Source organism: Cervus elaphus, chromosome 13 (genome assembly GCF_910594005.1).
Source record: "Cervus elaphus chromosome 13, mCerEla1.1, whole genome shotgun sequence".
Classification (NCBI taxonomy): Eukaryota; Metazoa; Chordata; class Mammalia; order Artiodactyla; family Cervidae; genus Cervus; species Cervus elaphus.
In genome coordinates this window covers 72,118,045-72,134,783 of record NC_057827.1, presented here as the reverse complement: position 1 = coordinate 72,134,783, position 16,739 = coordinate 72,118,045, and the positions used below count along the sequence as shown (strand labels likewise).

The window sequence follows — 16,739 nt, the reverse complement described above, 5'->3', positions numbered from 1 at the left end:
CTCACCACCCCCGGAAAACCCACCTAAAGTCCAGACACGCGGTGACGGCCGTCATCTCGTCTACATGCTCACAGCCGGAATGCAGGTGCGAGGCCACAGCCTCAGGGCCACAGGGAGACGGGGGACCTGAGCTCTGCTCTCCAGCACTGCTGACTCAGAGGACCTCAGGCTCAGTCCAGGACACAGAGACCCTGGGCTCGGGAAAGCTGCTCTCAGTGGGGTTTTCAAGGAAACCTGCTTCCTGAAGAGGGGCTTTCCTCTGACCATGCCGCCCTCACACTCTGCCTGCCGTTCACTGTGAAGGTTTACCTCCACGAGCCATGCATGTCCTCTCACCACTGTGGTGAGGACTATGTTCCCTGAGCTCCCATCTCACGGCAGGGACACAGAGAGGAAGGAATAAGCACTTGGAGGAGGAGGGAGTCTGTGCAGAGTGAGCAGGGCACCTGCCCAGCATGTTGGAGCACTGAGGAGCTCCCAGGAGCTGTCTGTCCTCAGTCCTCGGTAGCCTTGGGGTCTGCAGTGTCCACACGCAGGGTGGGGGTCCTGAGGTTCACAAGCTCCTGTAGACACTCAGTTGTGCGCAGGACAATGTGGGACAGCCCACTGGGCAAGTCAGCCATGCTGGGAAGACGGGCTTCTCAGCAGAAACGTCTACTTTGTCCACAAAGTTAACTGCAGGGTTAGCACATATGAACAACACCACTTCCAGAGCAACTCTTGATTTTAAACTGTTCAGATGAAGAAATGGTCTCACCAGCTAAGGGAAATAATAAACCATTTTTGAGTTTTGATAAAATTTAAATTGTACTGAGTTTTCGTTGAGTTAAATGCAATTATCACATACATTTTCGCTCCAATGTTTTAATATCCTGTTCATGAACATAAGCCAATGCAGAAAAGAATGATAAATAAGAGTTCTGACAATTATGTAGACCTTGAATCTGCAGTGTATATTTGACAAAAGATGAACCTCCCTGCAATTACTCTCTTCCCAAAACCTATGCTTGATATTTTACCACATCTTTTTTCCTGACCAGCCCTTCCACAGTCTTTCACTCCTGGACACAGAAGACCCCAGATAAGGGAAGGGGGACCCCAGGGCGGCTGAGTTCTCTGAGGGCACAGTCAGCACCCCCTTTCACAGGGGGAGCCCCAGAGACAGGGACCTCCCTTCACTACCTTCTGCTTTTTACGCAGAGGCCCCTCCCACAGGCAAATATCCACTCAGGTCACAGGCTGGAAACAAAGCACCAGGTCACTTAAATTCAGGCTCCTCCTCAGGCTTGAAGAGATTTCCAGGAGCGGTGACTCTCATCTGCTTGAAGATGAACCCACTGTGGACCTTCCTCTTCGTGCTGTCAGCTCCCAGCGGTGAGTGTCTCTGGATCAGACATGGGCACGTGGGGAAGCTGCATCTGAGCCCGTGAGTCACCGTGCTTCTCTCTGTCCACAGGGGTCCTGTCCCAGGTGCAGCTGCAGGAGTCGGGACCCAGCCTGGTGAAGCCCTCACAGACCCTCTCCGTCACCTGCGCTGTCTCTGGATTCTCACTAACCAGCTATGCTGTAGGCTGGGTCCGCCAGGCTCCAGGGAAGGCACTGGAGTGGGTTGGTGTTATATGCAGTGGTGGAAGCACAGGCTACAACCCAGCCCTGAAATCCCGGCTCAGCATCACCAGGGACACCTCCAAGAGCCAAGTCTCTCTCTCACTGAGCAGCGTGACACCTGAGGACACGGCCGTGTATTACTGTGCAAGAGACACAGTGAGGGGAAGTCAGAGTGAGCCCAGACAGAAACCTCCCTGCATGGGGGCCCAGGACCACCAGGGGGCGCTCGGGACTCAGTAGAAAGCTGAGCCCAGGAGGAGGTGCAGAAGAGGCTTTGGGGGCTGGAGGGCCTGAAGGGGATTCTCTTCAGAACCTGTTCTTTACTCCTCCTGCCCAGGAGCTAAGCCATAGATCCTCTTATGTGTCCTGATATTTCATTGCTATGGTTTATGTCACTCTCAGACAACTGTGTGTGTATATATATTTTAATTTTTCCTTGAAGTAAGGATAGCTTTATGCAAACACACACACACACGAACACAGAAACATAATAGTCAACAGCTAAAATTTTTTCTCCTTCATTTTTCTTCTTTTAAGGAACTCAGTAAAACACTTGACTCACGTTCATTTCAAAACTGTTAACTACCTGAAGTCCACACCCCATTCTGAGCTTCTGTCTGGATCATTCATGAGGGGAAATACAGAGGTCCTCAGGAGGATTTGTCCGTGGGGTCAGCATGGAGCCCACCACCCTCTGTGCTCACTCCCATCACAGTGGCCGTCACTGGTGCAGAGTAAGGAAGCAGGAGCTGTGCTGGGCTCAGCCCTGAGGAAGACCCACGGACTGAGAGGACGAGGAGCTGAGCTGAGACAGGGGAGGGGCAGGGGGCCGTCAGGACGAAGACCCTGGGCTCAGAAAGGGGGACCTGCCCTTGGATCTGGTTCCAAGCCATCTGGTAGACCCAGTGCTTTCCCACCCTAGCTGTCCAACCATGTAAATTCAGAGGGTGCCCATGGGGATCCTGGGATGACCAGGGTGAGCGTGACTACAGCCTCTCTGGACTCACAGGACTAGAGCTCCTCAATGCAAATTCCTCTTCAAGCTCCAGGGTAAAATCCACCCCTTGGTGGTGGGAGCTCACCCCTCTCTGCTCAGACTGGGCTGAGGTCTCATGGAAGGCACAGCTGTGGTGCAGAAGATGAGGCTGTGGGGTCTTCTCTGCCTGGTGACAGCTCCCCAAGGTGAGGGTCTCAGGTTCAGGCACGGGTCTGTGGGGATGGTTGTGACTGCAGGCCACTGACAGGGACTGACTCTCCTTGTCCCCAGGTGACCTGTCCCAGTGCAGCTGCAGGAGTCGGGCCCAGAACTGCTGAAGCCCTCACTGACCCTCTCCCTCACCTGCGCCATCTCTGGTTACTCCATCACCAGTGGTTATGGTGGGAACTGGATCTGCCAGCCCCCAGGGAAGAGGCTAGCGTGGACAGGGTGCATATGTTATAATGGTGACACTCACTACAGCCCCTCCATCAAGAACCACACCTCCATCTGCAGGGACACATCCAAGAACCAGTTCTCCCTGCAGCTGAGCCCTGTGACCACTGAGGACACGGCCGTGTGTCACTGTGCAAGAGACACAGTGAGGGGAAGTCAGTGTCAGCCCAGATCCAAGTCACCCTCCGGGGGCTCCATGACCACGAGTGGGTGCTGGAGACACACAGTGGTGTTGTGCAGGTGCAGGGGCAGATGGTGACTGACGGCTGGTCTCCTGTCAGGACCTGGGCTTCCTCTCCTTGTAGCAGTTTCCCTGGGGAACTTCTCTGCATTCATGACTCTGTAGGTGCCTACTCAGCCTCTGAGGCAGAATGGTGTGTTGGGACAGGGGACCATATCCCCACGTCTCTTAGGGTCGCTTCCTCTTGTCACTTATGTCCGTTCTCTGGACATTTGGTGTAAGCCGGCTGAGTCCACAGGAGAGGCTCTGCGTGACTCAGCAATGCGGCTCAGCACAGGGCCAGTGAACGAGCTAGCCAGCGGTCAGCTGTGTAAGTGCATGCTGGACTCAGACAACAGAGGTGTGTAAACCCAGAGCCAGGGAAGAACCCCCCTAGGTGGTGCAAATGGAACTGACACTTCACTCACAGCATCAGCCATAGTTCCCTCCATGGAGATGCAGCGGGACCTCCACGCCAGCCTGGGATAGAAGTTGAGTCTGCTGACACCATGCAGAGATGCAGGAAGCTGAAAAGTTTGTGTCACCTGTGTTCCTGCATCTATGTCTGTGGTGTCATCAAACTCACCTTCTATATCAACCTGGGGTGTGGGGTCCCACTGAATTTCCATGGAGAAAACTATGAAGAGTGCTATGAGTGAGGTGTCATCTCTTTGAGCACCAACGGGGCATTCTTCCCTTCACTAACTGATAGGCTCTAGTAGGTGCAGTAGATTCTGTCATTTGGGCAGTTCTATGTTAGATAGAGGCCACATACTAAAGGAAAGCTTTTACTAGTAAAAACAATCCCTACTTGATATCCTCAGTTTTATTTTTAAGGTATGATCCACCAGAAGTTTATACGCGGACTCATCTTTCAATGAGAGAGCACAATACATCTAAGGAATATACAGAATATTCCCTGATGAATAAAGAAGCCACTGTGAGCACCCTCTTGGTGTTCAGCCATGTCTCCTGACTGTCTCATGGAACAAACGCTACCTTTTAGCTCATGGAACTTACTGATTTTAAATCACTTTTGTCCTGATTCATGCATGCTAGTCACTTCTGTCATGTCCGACTCTTTCCCACCCAATGGACTGTAGCCCATTAGGCTCCTCTGTCCATGAGAATTTCCAGGCAAAAGTGGGTTTGCATGCCCTCCTCCAGGACATCTTCCCGACAAAGGGATCAACCCCATCTCTCTTACATCTGCTGTATTTTCAGGTGGGTTCTTTACCACTAGAGCAACGTGATGTTTGATTTTGTTCAAATTGTTCCACTTTTAGCCTGGGGTTGGCTAAACTTTGGGGTTGGTGCCTGTAGCCCTTTGAAATTCCTGTGTGGTTTTGTGTCTTGGAAGACTCCATGGGCTGCGGGACTACTCATAGGCTGCCCCAGCGTTGTCTTGCACACTCCTATCCCAGCCCTGGAATTAGCCATTTCTCTAAGCAATTCTGCTTTCCTCGGCTGTGAGAAGTTATCAGAAACGAGGAGTTTAGGGATAGTTGTTCCCATGCAGCTGTGCTGACGATGGCTGCTTGGCTAGCAGAGCTAGGGAATCTGTAACAGTGTCCCGCACCAGGTACACGCTGGTGTCTAGCAGTATTCCTGAATCTAGTCTTCTCTGCCGGTACTAGACTGAACTTTCAAACACAGTGGTGCATCCACCCCTACCCCAAAGCTTCACAGACCTCTCTAGCCTTCCTCCCTGGCATCTGGAACTGCCCACGCAACAGCGAGAAGCCTGGTTCCCATCACGTGCCATCTGGTACCTAGTGCTCGGGTCCCAGTATGCACACGCAGTGTTCTGAGTGGTCAGCACTGTCCGCGAGGACACACGGGGTCATTGTCGAGGCTCAGCCCGGTGAGCACTCCTTCACCCTCAGCCTGACAGACCCCACATGTTGGGAAAGTTCCCACAGATCCCACCACCTTCAGCATGCTGTTGTAAGCTGTGTAATGTCAGTAGACATTGTTTACAGTCCATATTTCATCCTGAGAATCAGGACCTCCTAAATGATGTTGTACATGTGCATGTTAGGTTCATCCTTCATGCCAACAAGCTCCGCGGTTTTTGACAAGGGCATGATATCGTGGGTCCACCGTCCCAGGTCATACAGCATAGCTTCACCACCCCTAACAATCACCTACGCTTCACCCGTCCAGTGCCCTCCCTTCAATTCCTGGATCCGCTGACAGGTTTATCCTATGTGTGTGTGTGTGTACGGGTGCTCCTTTGGGTCTGACTCGTTCAGACCCCCTGGACTGTAGCCCACCAGGCTTCTCTGTCCATGGGATTTTCCAGGCAAGAATCTTGGAGCGGGTTGCCATTTCCTCCCTCAGAGGATCCTTTCCACCCGGGGACTGAACCCGTGTTTCCCACGTCTCTTGTGTCTCCTACCTTAGCAAGCAGATTCTTTACCACTGCACCACCTGGGAAGCCCTGTCCTGACTATAGTTTTCCCCTTTCCAGAACGGCCTATAAATGAACTCATACCATATGCAGGCCTTTAAGACTGCTTTCTCTCACTTCGCCAAATGCATGTAAGGTTCTTTCACACTAGCCATGGACATTCCAGAAAGGAAATTAAGAAACTATTCCATTTAAAATTGCATCGAAAAGAATTAAATGCCTAGCAATAAATTTAACCAAGGCAAGGAGAGACATGTGCCCTGAAAACTACAAAACATAAGACAAAACATGAACCACAGGAAGAAATGAGACTCCATGCGTGTTCAGTTGTACCTGACTTTTTGAGACCCGCTGGGCTGTAGCCCGCCAGGCTTCTCTGTCCATGGGGTTTTTCAGGCAAGAACACTGGAGAGGGTTGCCATTTCCTCGGGCAGGGTATCTTCCCGACCCAGGGATCTTACTTCTCCCAACAACCTTGATTCAGCCTGTGCTTCACGGAGCCCTCCCCTCCTCCGTCTCCTGCACTGACAGGCAGGTTCCTTGCCGCGCGCACCACCTAGTGCACAGACACCTGAGTTCACAGATGGAGCAGCTTTTTCACATTGAAGGAGAGCAAGGCTTCTCCGAGTCAGTGACATGACCAGTGAGGAGCAGGCAGCCACTGAGAGGGCTGATGGGAGCCTTCAGGGCCCGGAGAGAGGAGGTGGCTGCTCAACTGTTTGGTGTCAAATGGTTGGTTTCATGACACATGAAGTTTCCATCCACTGAAAAGAACAGATTCCTAGATGACCCTTCAGGGTTCGATTGCTCTTTCTTCTACTCTTCCCCTGCATGTGTGGCCCACAGGCGGCCCGCTCTTTCTCTGGGAAAGGACGCCGTGCGTGCCTCCAGTCTCAGCAGTCATGGGTGAAGCTACTCCAGCCGTTTGTGTGCACTGTGTGGACGCGCCTCAGGTCACTCAGGAAGACACCGAGAAGCATGCTTGCCGATCTCAGGATAAAGCTGCAGATATTGCTCAGTCGCTAAGTCAGCTCTGTGAACTGCAGCACGCCAGGCCACTTGTCCTCCACTACCTCTTGGAGTTTGCTCAAACTCATGTCCGCTGAGTTGGTGATGCTATCTAACCACCTCATTCTCTGCCGCCCCTTTCTCCTTGTGGCCTCAATCTTTCTCAGGATCTGGGTCTTTTCCAATGAGTCAGCTCTTCACATCAGGAGGCTAAAGTAGCGGAGCTTCAGCATCATTCCTTCCAATGACTATCCAGGGTTGATCTCCTTTAGGATTGACTGGTTTGATCTCCCTGCTGTTCAAGGGACTCTCAAGAGTCTTCTCCAGCAGCACAGTTCAAAAGCATCAACTCTTTGCTGCTCAGCCTTCTTTATGGAAAATGGCAACCCATTCCAGGGTCCTTGCCACGAGAACCTCACAAATAGCATGAAAAGGGTAAAACCATGCTACCTTTCTTCGAAACTGCCACACCGCCTGCCGAGCTGACTGACGGGTCAACCTTCTTTCCACAACAATGACAAGCTTTTCCATTGTCTTCCTCACTGGTCAGCAGTGGGCATCGCAAGACTGGTGAGTTTTAGCCATTCTAACCGTATGGCCAAACAGTGGCCCTAGGGGTGAGGACAGCTCTTAGGGAGGGTCTGGATTTTCTCCGGTCCTGCAGCTCTCAGACATGTCCCCTCCATACCTGTGGAGACGGACCCTCAGTCTCCTGAAAGTCCACTGCACTGTGACCTTCACAGAAGGGGAGTGGTCCCACAGACAGCACAGGTCTTGCTACAAGCACGGGGTTCCAGACCCCCACCCCACCCCAGAAGCTCTGTCTGACGCACACCAGAGTGGGCCGAGAGGCCCTCCCCACCCCAAGTGCCCCATCACACTGCTCCCAGGTCATTCTGTCTCCTCAATAGCAGCCTGGGTGGTGGGACGACAGAGGGATGATGAAGCCCACCCTGCCTCCTGAAATGCAGTCTGGGGCAACATGCAAGTGTCTCTGTTCCCATGCGTGCTGTCCTGTGGGAGCCAGAGGGGCCAGCTCCCGGTGGGTGTGTGAGACACGCCCCGATGGACCCCCATCCTCCTCCGCTCCGGCTCTGGCCAAGTCCAGGGAAAGGGGGGTGGCAGAAAGGTCAGTGGGTGGTGGAACCCCATGGCCAACCCCGGCCGGTAGAAGCGGTGGCCACAGCAGTCCTGGAACAATGTCCGCCTCTTGGAAAAGTCGCATTACACAATCCCCTAGCCCATCAGGCAGCGGGCTGGCTGCTTTGCAGGCGCCCCATGGCCCTGCCTCAATGGGCCAGGCCAGGAACCCCACGAGGCCACCCTGGCACCCGTGCACTGCCCACACTGCATCTGCTCCTGACGATGCCTCACTCACAGCTTCTCTGCTCAGGGGGCAGGCGACCGGGGGCAAGCCCTCTGGGCCAGCACTTCGATCCTTGGAGGTCACGAGCACCCTCTCGATCACCCCCTCTGGGGAGGGGGACCAGCTGCCTTTTACAGGATCCCTGCAGCCAAAGAAAGGTTCTACAGGACTAGTCCCCCCAACCCAACCTCACCCCAGCAACCCCAACTTCTGCATAATGATAGCTTCTGTAAACCACACGTGCAGGGAACACAGTAGCTGGTTATGCCCCAGGTAGCCACATGCATGTGCTCCACATGCTCTCCACACCAAGCCCTGAGGTCCCCACCCTTACTGTGGGGCCCACACTGGCAGCGGGAAGGGGACCCTGTGTATGGTAACTGCATGTCTAGCCTAGGAGCTGCCATGCTGTGGGCCCCTTCAGAAATCCCAGGGGTCCCTGGCCTCTGCTGGCTCTCCTGCCACCTGTGGGTGTGTGATGTTTGCCTCCTTCTAAGGTTATGCCTGTCTCATCCGCAGCCCACACTCAGGAGGCTGACACGACCTCCTGAGACCCATGGAGCCAATTGGGCTGCTAAATATAGCCAGAATGGATACCGATCCTTTTCACACCCAATGTGAAAGCTGCCTGTATGCCTGGTGGAGGGTATTGGTCAGCAGGTGTCCTCTCATGCCCTGAAAAAGACAGCGTGTAGGTACAGAAGGGTGGAAACAGTGACCGGGTACATCACATCTAAGCTGAGTGAAGGTTCTGAGACTCCTGTCTTCTGATGTTGTCTCTGGGGCTGAGCCTCATCACGGAGGACCCCCCAGATAGGCAAGATAAAGAAACTGAACAGTAGGATCTGGGTCTTATCCTGAATGTGGCAGACCATCCAGATTTGGGAAGATGGAAAAACTGTGGACAGCAGAAGCCAGGCTCCACGGCATCGGCAGCCTCTTGCCTGTTGCGAATTCGTCTCCAGTTGCACGTCTCAGGGACTCGGATACCACAGGACTGCCAAAGCACCTGCCCAGTTATCATCACAGAACTTCCCAGGAGCACACAGGCTGCCAGCCCTCGCACAACCCACATCCGGTGTTCCTGCAACCAAAAACACCAGGCCCGGAAATCAGAGACGGACCTTCCCGTGGGCAGGGAGAGCTGACAGCCTCCCCGGCACGTGCCTCCGCCGCAACAGCCGCTGCTGCACAGGCCTGAAGGCAGACGCAGCGCGCCGTCCTCTACAGGATCCAGCAGGTGAAAGCAAACACCTTTCCCGCCTGCAGGAAGTACTCCCTTTGACCGTTTCTGCAAACGGTGAGGAGGACGTGAAGGAGTCTGTAACTCCCCCAGGATGACAGCAGGCACGGACACTGAATTCAGAGCCAAGAGGAAAGGGGCAGGGCTGCGGAGCAGCAGGGCCCAGAGACATCCCGGAGCCCGAGCTCCTTCCGCTCGGCTGGCCTCACGGCAGGCCGATCCGCCCAGGGCCGGGAGTCGGGTCACGAGTCGCAGCCTCACTGGCAGAGCCAGCGGACAGAGCAGAGGGCCAGCGAGGGTCCTCCTGAGTCGTCTCGCCTGGGGTTTCACTCTAGTTCCTCGTATGGTGCAGGGACCGGGAGGTGAGGAGGTAGAGTGCTACAGGCCACAGGCTGCTGCAGACACTCCCTGCTTCCCGCTGGATTCTGCAGGGAGGGCTCCGGTTCTCATCCCCTGCAGCCATGCCCAGCGGGGCTTGGCCAAGGGTTTCCTGTAAGCTGATACTGGGGCAAGGGGGCAGGGATCAGGAGACAGCCACTCCGTACACCATGGGCCACCTCCCTGTAGCGAGCAGCTTGCAGTCAAGGCAACAGGACACAGACATGAAAGGGGAGGAACCAGATCCTACTTGTTCTCTCCCAAGACAAGAAGGCAAAAAGCGACAAGGCCCCATGAGCAAAATGCAGCAGGGGGCACCCTCTGTTGATACAGAGTTCTCATATTAAAGATGAAAGATAAATCTTGCTTTTGATTTTGCCCTGTGAGTGAGTTTCTGTCCTCTGTGGATGGCTACAAAGTTGTGTAAAAATGCCTGAAATATTTCCTTGTTCCCCTTGGGTACCAGCAGGCCCCCTGGGTCCACAGAGGCACAGGTGAAAATCATCCCCTGCCAGGAAAGAGTCTTACAGAAGGACAAGAAGGGAACCCGGGTCTCACAGTCAGGCCTGGCTTCTGGTCTCACCAGCCGGGGTCAGCAAGAATCACAGAGAGCGTCCCAGAGGAGAGTGGGGAGCCTGCTCCTCAGGGGGCCTAAAAGAAGCTTCCAAGCGAAAACCAAGAGGAACACACGGTTTGCAAGTGACCTACCTGCTAACCAGAATAAGACACATGCAATTATGAACTTTTAAGACATTTTCAGCACCTATGAACGTGACGTGAGCAGTGTCTGGTTCCAATCGCCAAAGTAGAAGGAAGTGGTGCTCACCGGGAGGAACAGAGGACTGCGCAGGAGGGGGCCTGGCAGCCCCCGCGGGCAGAGCGGGGTCGTGAGCCGCGGTGCAGGTGTACGTCGGGCATGCAGACCGCTGGAAGAAGGGCTGGACGTGTGGGGTGGAGACAGGCCTCCGCTCCCCTGCCCTGCCCCTGCCATGTCACCCTCGTGGACCCGCCCTCCGCCCGCCCCTGCTCAGCCCCCGCTGGTCTGATGACCAGGCTCCCCCAGGGCCTCGCCCGGTGACTGTGACGCAGTCTCTGCAGATGACCCGCCCGGGCTGGGCGCTGGCAGCCCAGGCACCCTTTGTTCTCCCTCAGTGTCTCCTCGGGCGGCAGTGGCCTCAGCACGCGGCTCAGGCCTGGCTCCTCTGCGGGGCCTCCCCTTCTCTGTCCTCGCTGGCCGACATCCCTGAGCAGCACCCCCATGCTGGCCGAGGGCCGGGTCACCCTGAGGGCAGCCCTCTGGCTGCTCGGGCTCTGGGCAGTGCTGGCCGCTGTCCAGTGCTCTCCGGACCGCCCCTCATGGCGCTACATCTCCACGGAGGTGGTGATTCCCAGGAAGGAGCCGCACCAAGGCAAGGGGGCCCAGGTGCTGGGCTGGCTCTCCTACAGCCTGCGTTTTGGGGGACAGAGGCACCTTATCCGCATGCGGCGCAAGAGGCTCTTTTGGCCTGGGTACCTGATGATGACTCAGGATGACCAAGGAGTCCTGCAGACGGACCACCCCTTCGTCCCTGAAGACTGTTACTACTTTGGCTACCTGGAGGAGACCCCTTTCTCCATGGTCACCATGAACACGTGCTATGGGGGTCTCCAGGGTTATATGAAGTTGGATGACCTTACCTACGAAATCAGCCCCCTCAAGCATTCTCAAAAGTTTGAGCACGCTGTTTCTCAGATGGTGGCAGATGCCAATGCAATGGGACCCATGCACAGACCGGGGTATGAGGAGGAAAGGGACCCTCTGCTCTCTCCAGCAAACATCACTGCAGGCCCCAGGGTGTCTAGTAAGACCTTTGCATTCCATGTAGCAGTTATGAAAGGATCAGTTCAGTCTACTAATGCATTTTACAGAACCTTAAGGAATGTGTCAGCAACTGTTCAGTACATGGTGGATGTGGGCAATATCATTGATGCCGTTTATCGTGGTCTTGAGATTAGGTTTTACATTAGCGTCCTACACCTTTATGACGTCAGGGACCCAGTCAGCACTGCGTCTCTCGTGTCCGGGAGCTCATATTTCCAGTTCTATGCTCTTAACCTGTTTCCTGCTTTTAAACCACATACATCCATAGTCTTTAATACAGTTCAACCACCTGATGGTACCTATGTTCCAAACCTGTATAGTTTGTGCCATAGAAGTAATTTGCTGCCAATTGCTACATCAGGGAAAAATCTCCTAACAGCGGCTCTCTATCTGTGCTTTCTAATGGGCAGAAGTGTGGGTCTGTTGTATGACGGCGATAACTGTGTTTGCCAGAGAAGGACCACCTGCATTATGAATGGCTACCAGTCACTGACAGATGCTTTCAGTAACTGCTCCTACGAGCATTTATATTATACAATTCTGTATGATACAGGCATTTGTATGTATCAAGATAAGCCAGAATATTACAACAGATCATTGACACACCAACGTTGTGGAAACGGAGAAGTGGAAAATGGGGAGCGATGCGACTGTGGCTCCTTCAAGCAGTGCTATAACAACCCATGCTGTGACACCCTCTGTTCCTGGACTGCTAAAAGTAAATGTGATGCAGAAACATGCTGCACAAACTGCACATTCTCCAAGCCTGGGACGCTCTGCAGACCCATGCAGAGTATGTGTGACCTTCCTGAGTACTGCCGTGGGGTTAGTCAGCTCTGTCCTAAAGATGTTTTTATGCAAGATGGAACCCCATGTGGTGAAGAAGGCTACTGCTTTAATGGAAGTTGCACTGACCGCAATGTGCATTGCAAAGAAATCTTTGGTAGAGGGGCTTTCAATGCTCCCCGTATATGCTATGGTCTAAACGGAGGAGCCAACCGATTTGGACACTGTAGACTAAGAGATGACTCTCTCCACTTTGTAGCTTGTAGGAGGCGGGATGAGCCTTGTGGAAGGCTGCAGTGCACCAACGTCACTTCTCTCCCCCGGCTGCAGGAACACGTTGCATTTCATCAAACTCCTATATTAGGGACCTTGTGTTTTGGACTGGACCTACACCGTGGGACAGGAACCGTTGATGTTGGCCGAGTGAGAGACGGTGCCGTCTGTGCTAACAGAGTGTACTGTTTAAACAGCTTCTGCAACAATTCTGTGGGTAAAATAGAGTACAGGTGTCCCCCTCAGAAATGCAGCTTCAGAGGAGTTTGCAACAGTGAAAACCACTGCCATTGCCACAGGGGCTGGGCACCTCCGCTTTGCAAAGCCAAGGGTGACGGAGGGAGTGAAGACAGCGGACCCCCTCCGAATGAATTTCGATCAGTACCATTCGAAAAAGCAGTTATAGTCTATCTGAGACTGGTGTTCGCTCGCCTGTACGCCCTTCTAGCTGCATTGCTCTTTGGTGTGGCCACAAATGTAAAAAAAATCCATACCACCAAAATTAAGGAAGAAACCGTACAATCTGTGTAAACCACCCTCCTGACCCCTGCACAACTGCAGGGGAGGTAGTAGGAACACCTGAGAAGGAATCAGTGATAGACAGCAAAGCTGAAGTCTGCGGCAGACAGGGGTGGGGGCAGGTATCAGGAGGGTCAGCCTTCTCACACCAGGTCTCTTCGATAGGCCGCTGACCAGCACTCTGAAATAAATGTTGAAAACCAAACATAGGTGTCCTCTAGTATTTTGTATTCCTAAGAACTCAAACTGAGCCTGAGACTGGTCAGGAGAGAGCTGAGACAGCTACTGGGTCTTGACACAAAGTTGCTGGTCCCAGTGTTAACAACCCCCTTAGGGGCAACTTTATTTAGCTTTTCTCCAAATCACTGCTCTTGAACACAGGTTTTCCTCATCTCCTAGGTGCCTTCTCTTTTGCCAAACCCAAACTGGATTGAGGGTGGTCGAGGACTACTCCCAGTCGAGGACTATTCACGTGGGGTGGGGGGCGAATGGGGTGGTCTGCCACACGTGGCAGCCCCACTGTCCTCTGGCAGCTGGGCAGGGTGGGTGCCTTCCACGTCCAGCCTCAGGACAGAGCAGAGACCCAGACAGACACTTCTCACCCTTGGGTGACCTCTGGCTGTTTCTGAGGTGAACGTCATGCACGTGTGTGCAAGAATGAGTGTGCTCAAGTGCTGGGTGTGTCTGGCCCCCGTGAGGACACACCCCCAGGAGGCGAGCCTGGAGCCCAAGGCCTCCAGGCTCTGCAGACCCAGCGCTAGAATCTAGATTGGCTATCCTCTTTTTCCACAATTCTGGGGTAAAGGCTTTAAAATCCTCAAACTCAAACTGGGTTCTAAAACTCAGCGATGGAAGGTTCTGGAAACACTCTCCTGGCCCCACAATGGCTCCAGGAAGTGGGAGCCCAGGGACGACTGGGTCTGCTTGGGAGATTCAATGCCAGCATTCATGGGTGAAGACCCTCCTAACCTCCCCAGGGTCCTCCCACCTCCCACCGACCCCTGCCTGCAGAGCCCAGTGCAGGCGGAAGAGGTGCCCTACCTTGTCCAGGGGCAGGACTGTTCACTCCCTCTCCTGATCAGGTCTGGCAGATGCCTGGGTTTACATGCTTGGAACACAGGGGTACCTCCTCAGAACCTTGACAAAGCCTCCTTTGGCCCACCTGCTCCCTCTCTTACCTGAGGAAGCAAGTGAACCAGAGACAGCACCCCATGGCGAAAGGCCATCCTCCCACCAAAGCTCTTGAGAGACAAGGTTCTTCTCTGCCCAGCTGGCTCATCCCCCAACTGGGAGAAGAAGCTGGAGAAAGTGGGCTGCTGTGGATTAGCCATTGCAAAGTCCCGCTGAGCAAAGTCAGAGGTTTCGGGTTCATCCAGGGCTTTGGGAGGAGGGAGGGGATGCAGAGGCAGTATTGTCATGGTTCTTGACCTGAAGCAGCCCAATGGAAAACACTTATTTGGTATTAGTCGATTCTGAAACTGAAAGCAGAAGTAGCGTCTAAAATAGAGGATAGCTTCCCCTGTCTCTGGGGAAGAACCAAAGAAACCTGGACCAAGCAGCAAGTATCAAGAGTGGGACTGACGACAGTGACTGGTGAGTGAGCCCCAGGAACCCTGGACCGGCTGGGAGGGGCTCGTCGGGGGAAGGCGGGCCCCACCGGGGAGGAGATGCTCCCTAGGCCTCCCACCACCCACAAGAGCCACGCCTCCCTGACCGGCCCCACCTCAGTACCTGCATGTTGGAGAAGACTCTGGAGAGTCTCTTGGACTGCAAGGAGATCCAACCAGTCCATCCTAAAAGAAATCAGTCCTGAATATTCATTGGAGGACTGATGCTGAAGCTGAAGACCCAATATTCTGACAAACTGATGTGAAGAACTGACTCCTTGGAAAAGACCCTGATCCTGGGAAAGACTGAAGGCGGGAGGAGAAAAGGACGACAGAGGATGAGATGGTTGGAGGGCGTCACCGACTCGATGGACATGAGTTTGAGCAAGCTCAGAGAGATGGTGATGGACAGGGAGGCCTGGTGTGCTGCAGTCCATGGGGTCGCAGAGCGGGACATGACTGAGAGACTGAACTGACTGAACTGGGGCCTCCCGCCACTCCCCAGAGCCACGCCTTCCTGCCTCCTGCTCTCAGCTGTCCTTGCTCATAGACGCCAGCTGGCCCCCCTACAGGGGGCAGCACTGCAGTCCCTGTGGCCCGGGGGCTGCTAGCAGCCTCAGAAGGAAAACCCACCTGCATGGAGCCCCCAGGACAGGCCGCCTCACCCAGCCCAGGCTGAGCGGGTAGGCATGGACACTGCTGAGGGCCTCAGCAAGCAGCCACAGCTGCCCAGACAGCTGCAGCCCCACGAGGGCACATGCCGGGGGCACTTGGCTCCAGGGGCCCTGCTGGCCACCTGGGGCTCCAGAGGTGACCTGCAGGGGACGAGGGGAGACTGCCCTCTACCTGGGGCCCCGTGTGGTGCCCAGAGGAACCCCGGGGCAGTGGCCAGGCTCCTCTTGTCCTCAAAGGCGCACTATCAGCCTCAGAACACAGGGCTGGCGAGTCCTCCGTCCAGACCCAGCAGAGTGTGCGTCGTCCACTCTGCCTGAGCTCACCGCGGACCTGTCCTGGACTCCCTGCCTCTGCCCCATCCTCCCCAGACCCAGAGCCCTCCCCCAGCCCAGAACCAGCCCTGCCCACCCACCCCAGTGCTGTCTTCTCATCACAGCCTCCGTCCTCGCATGGAGATCTGGCACCACCAGCAGCTGGCAGGCAACAGTGTGCTGGGTCCTTTGCTGCCAGTGGCCAGCCTGTGGAGTAATTGGTCGTCACGGTCTTCACGGGTCCCCTGGGGATTCATGGTGAGGACCCAGAAAGTGGCACGTGGGTGCTGCGCATGGTGCCCAGACCACAGCAAGCACTCAGTCCGCCAGGCTCTGCAACAGCTACTGCCACTCCATGCCAGCAACCCGAGCCGCCTCCCTCCCTCTGCGGCAGCTGACACACCTGCCCCCACCCACAGCTCCGGAACGCGAGCGCCCACCCCCAGAGGGGCCGTGTCTGTGGAGCCAAAGCCTAGCCGTGGCATGCGCTCCAGCGGCTCTGCCCCTCGGGCAGGGCACGACACACCCTCCAGCTGGAGGCCGCCTCCCCAGCGCGCTGTGCTCGCAGGCAGCCCGGCCATCCAGCGTGTTTGCAGCATTGCTCCCTGTCTCTGCCCCAGTCCAGGGGCGCTCCCTGCCCCGCACCACCCGCTCCCCCCACAGGCTCTGCTCCTCTGCCCTGGACACAGTGCGGGCTGGGAGGCCCGAGCAGGTCAGAGCACAGGGGTTCGCAGAGTTGGCCGACAAAGTCAGCGCCATCACCCAGAATGCTGCTTTTCCAGCAACAAAACTGACTGAGGAAGAGGTAGGAATCTAATTAGAAGGCTAATCCTCAAGAAAGCGCTGAGGTTACCGAGTTTGCAATCACCCGCACAGGCGAATCTGGGCCCCGGTGGATTTGGGACAGGTTTCAGACGTCTGCAAAACTGGTCATAGCCATGTGTAGGAATCCTGCCCTGATGCCCCATGGCTGTGTGTGGGTTGCTGCCCTGATGCCCCCAAAAGGAGAAGCTCAGGCTGGATGACATGTCAGCAAACA

General features: G+C 55.0%; 1 long non-coding RNA gene and 1 gene segment (V, D, J or C); one reads left to right on the top strand and one right to left on the bottom strand.

Annotated features, from left to right (window-relative positions):
• Positions 1-1,295: 1,295 nt before the first annotated feature.
• LOC122706890 lies at positions 1,296-13,993 on the top strand. The segment is given in 3 exon segments: positions 1,296-1,374; positions 1,457-1,774; positions 13,780-13,993. Coding segments are annotated over 3 exon segments (453 nt in total).
• Positions 13,994-14,348: 355 nt separating this feature from the next.
• Positions 14,349-15,867, bottom strand: LOC122706891. The gene is made up of 3 exons (XR_006344496.1): positions 15,802-15,867; positions 14,839-14,900; positions 14,349-14,585 (listed from the first exon to the last, which is right to left on the bottom strand). It is a non-coding gene; the product is annotated as an uncharacterized LOC122706891 (long non-coding RNA).
• Between the last annotated feature and the right edge of the window lie 872 nt (positions 15,868-16,739).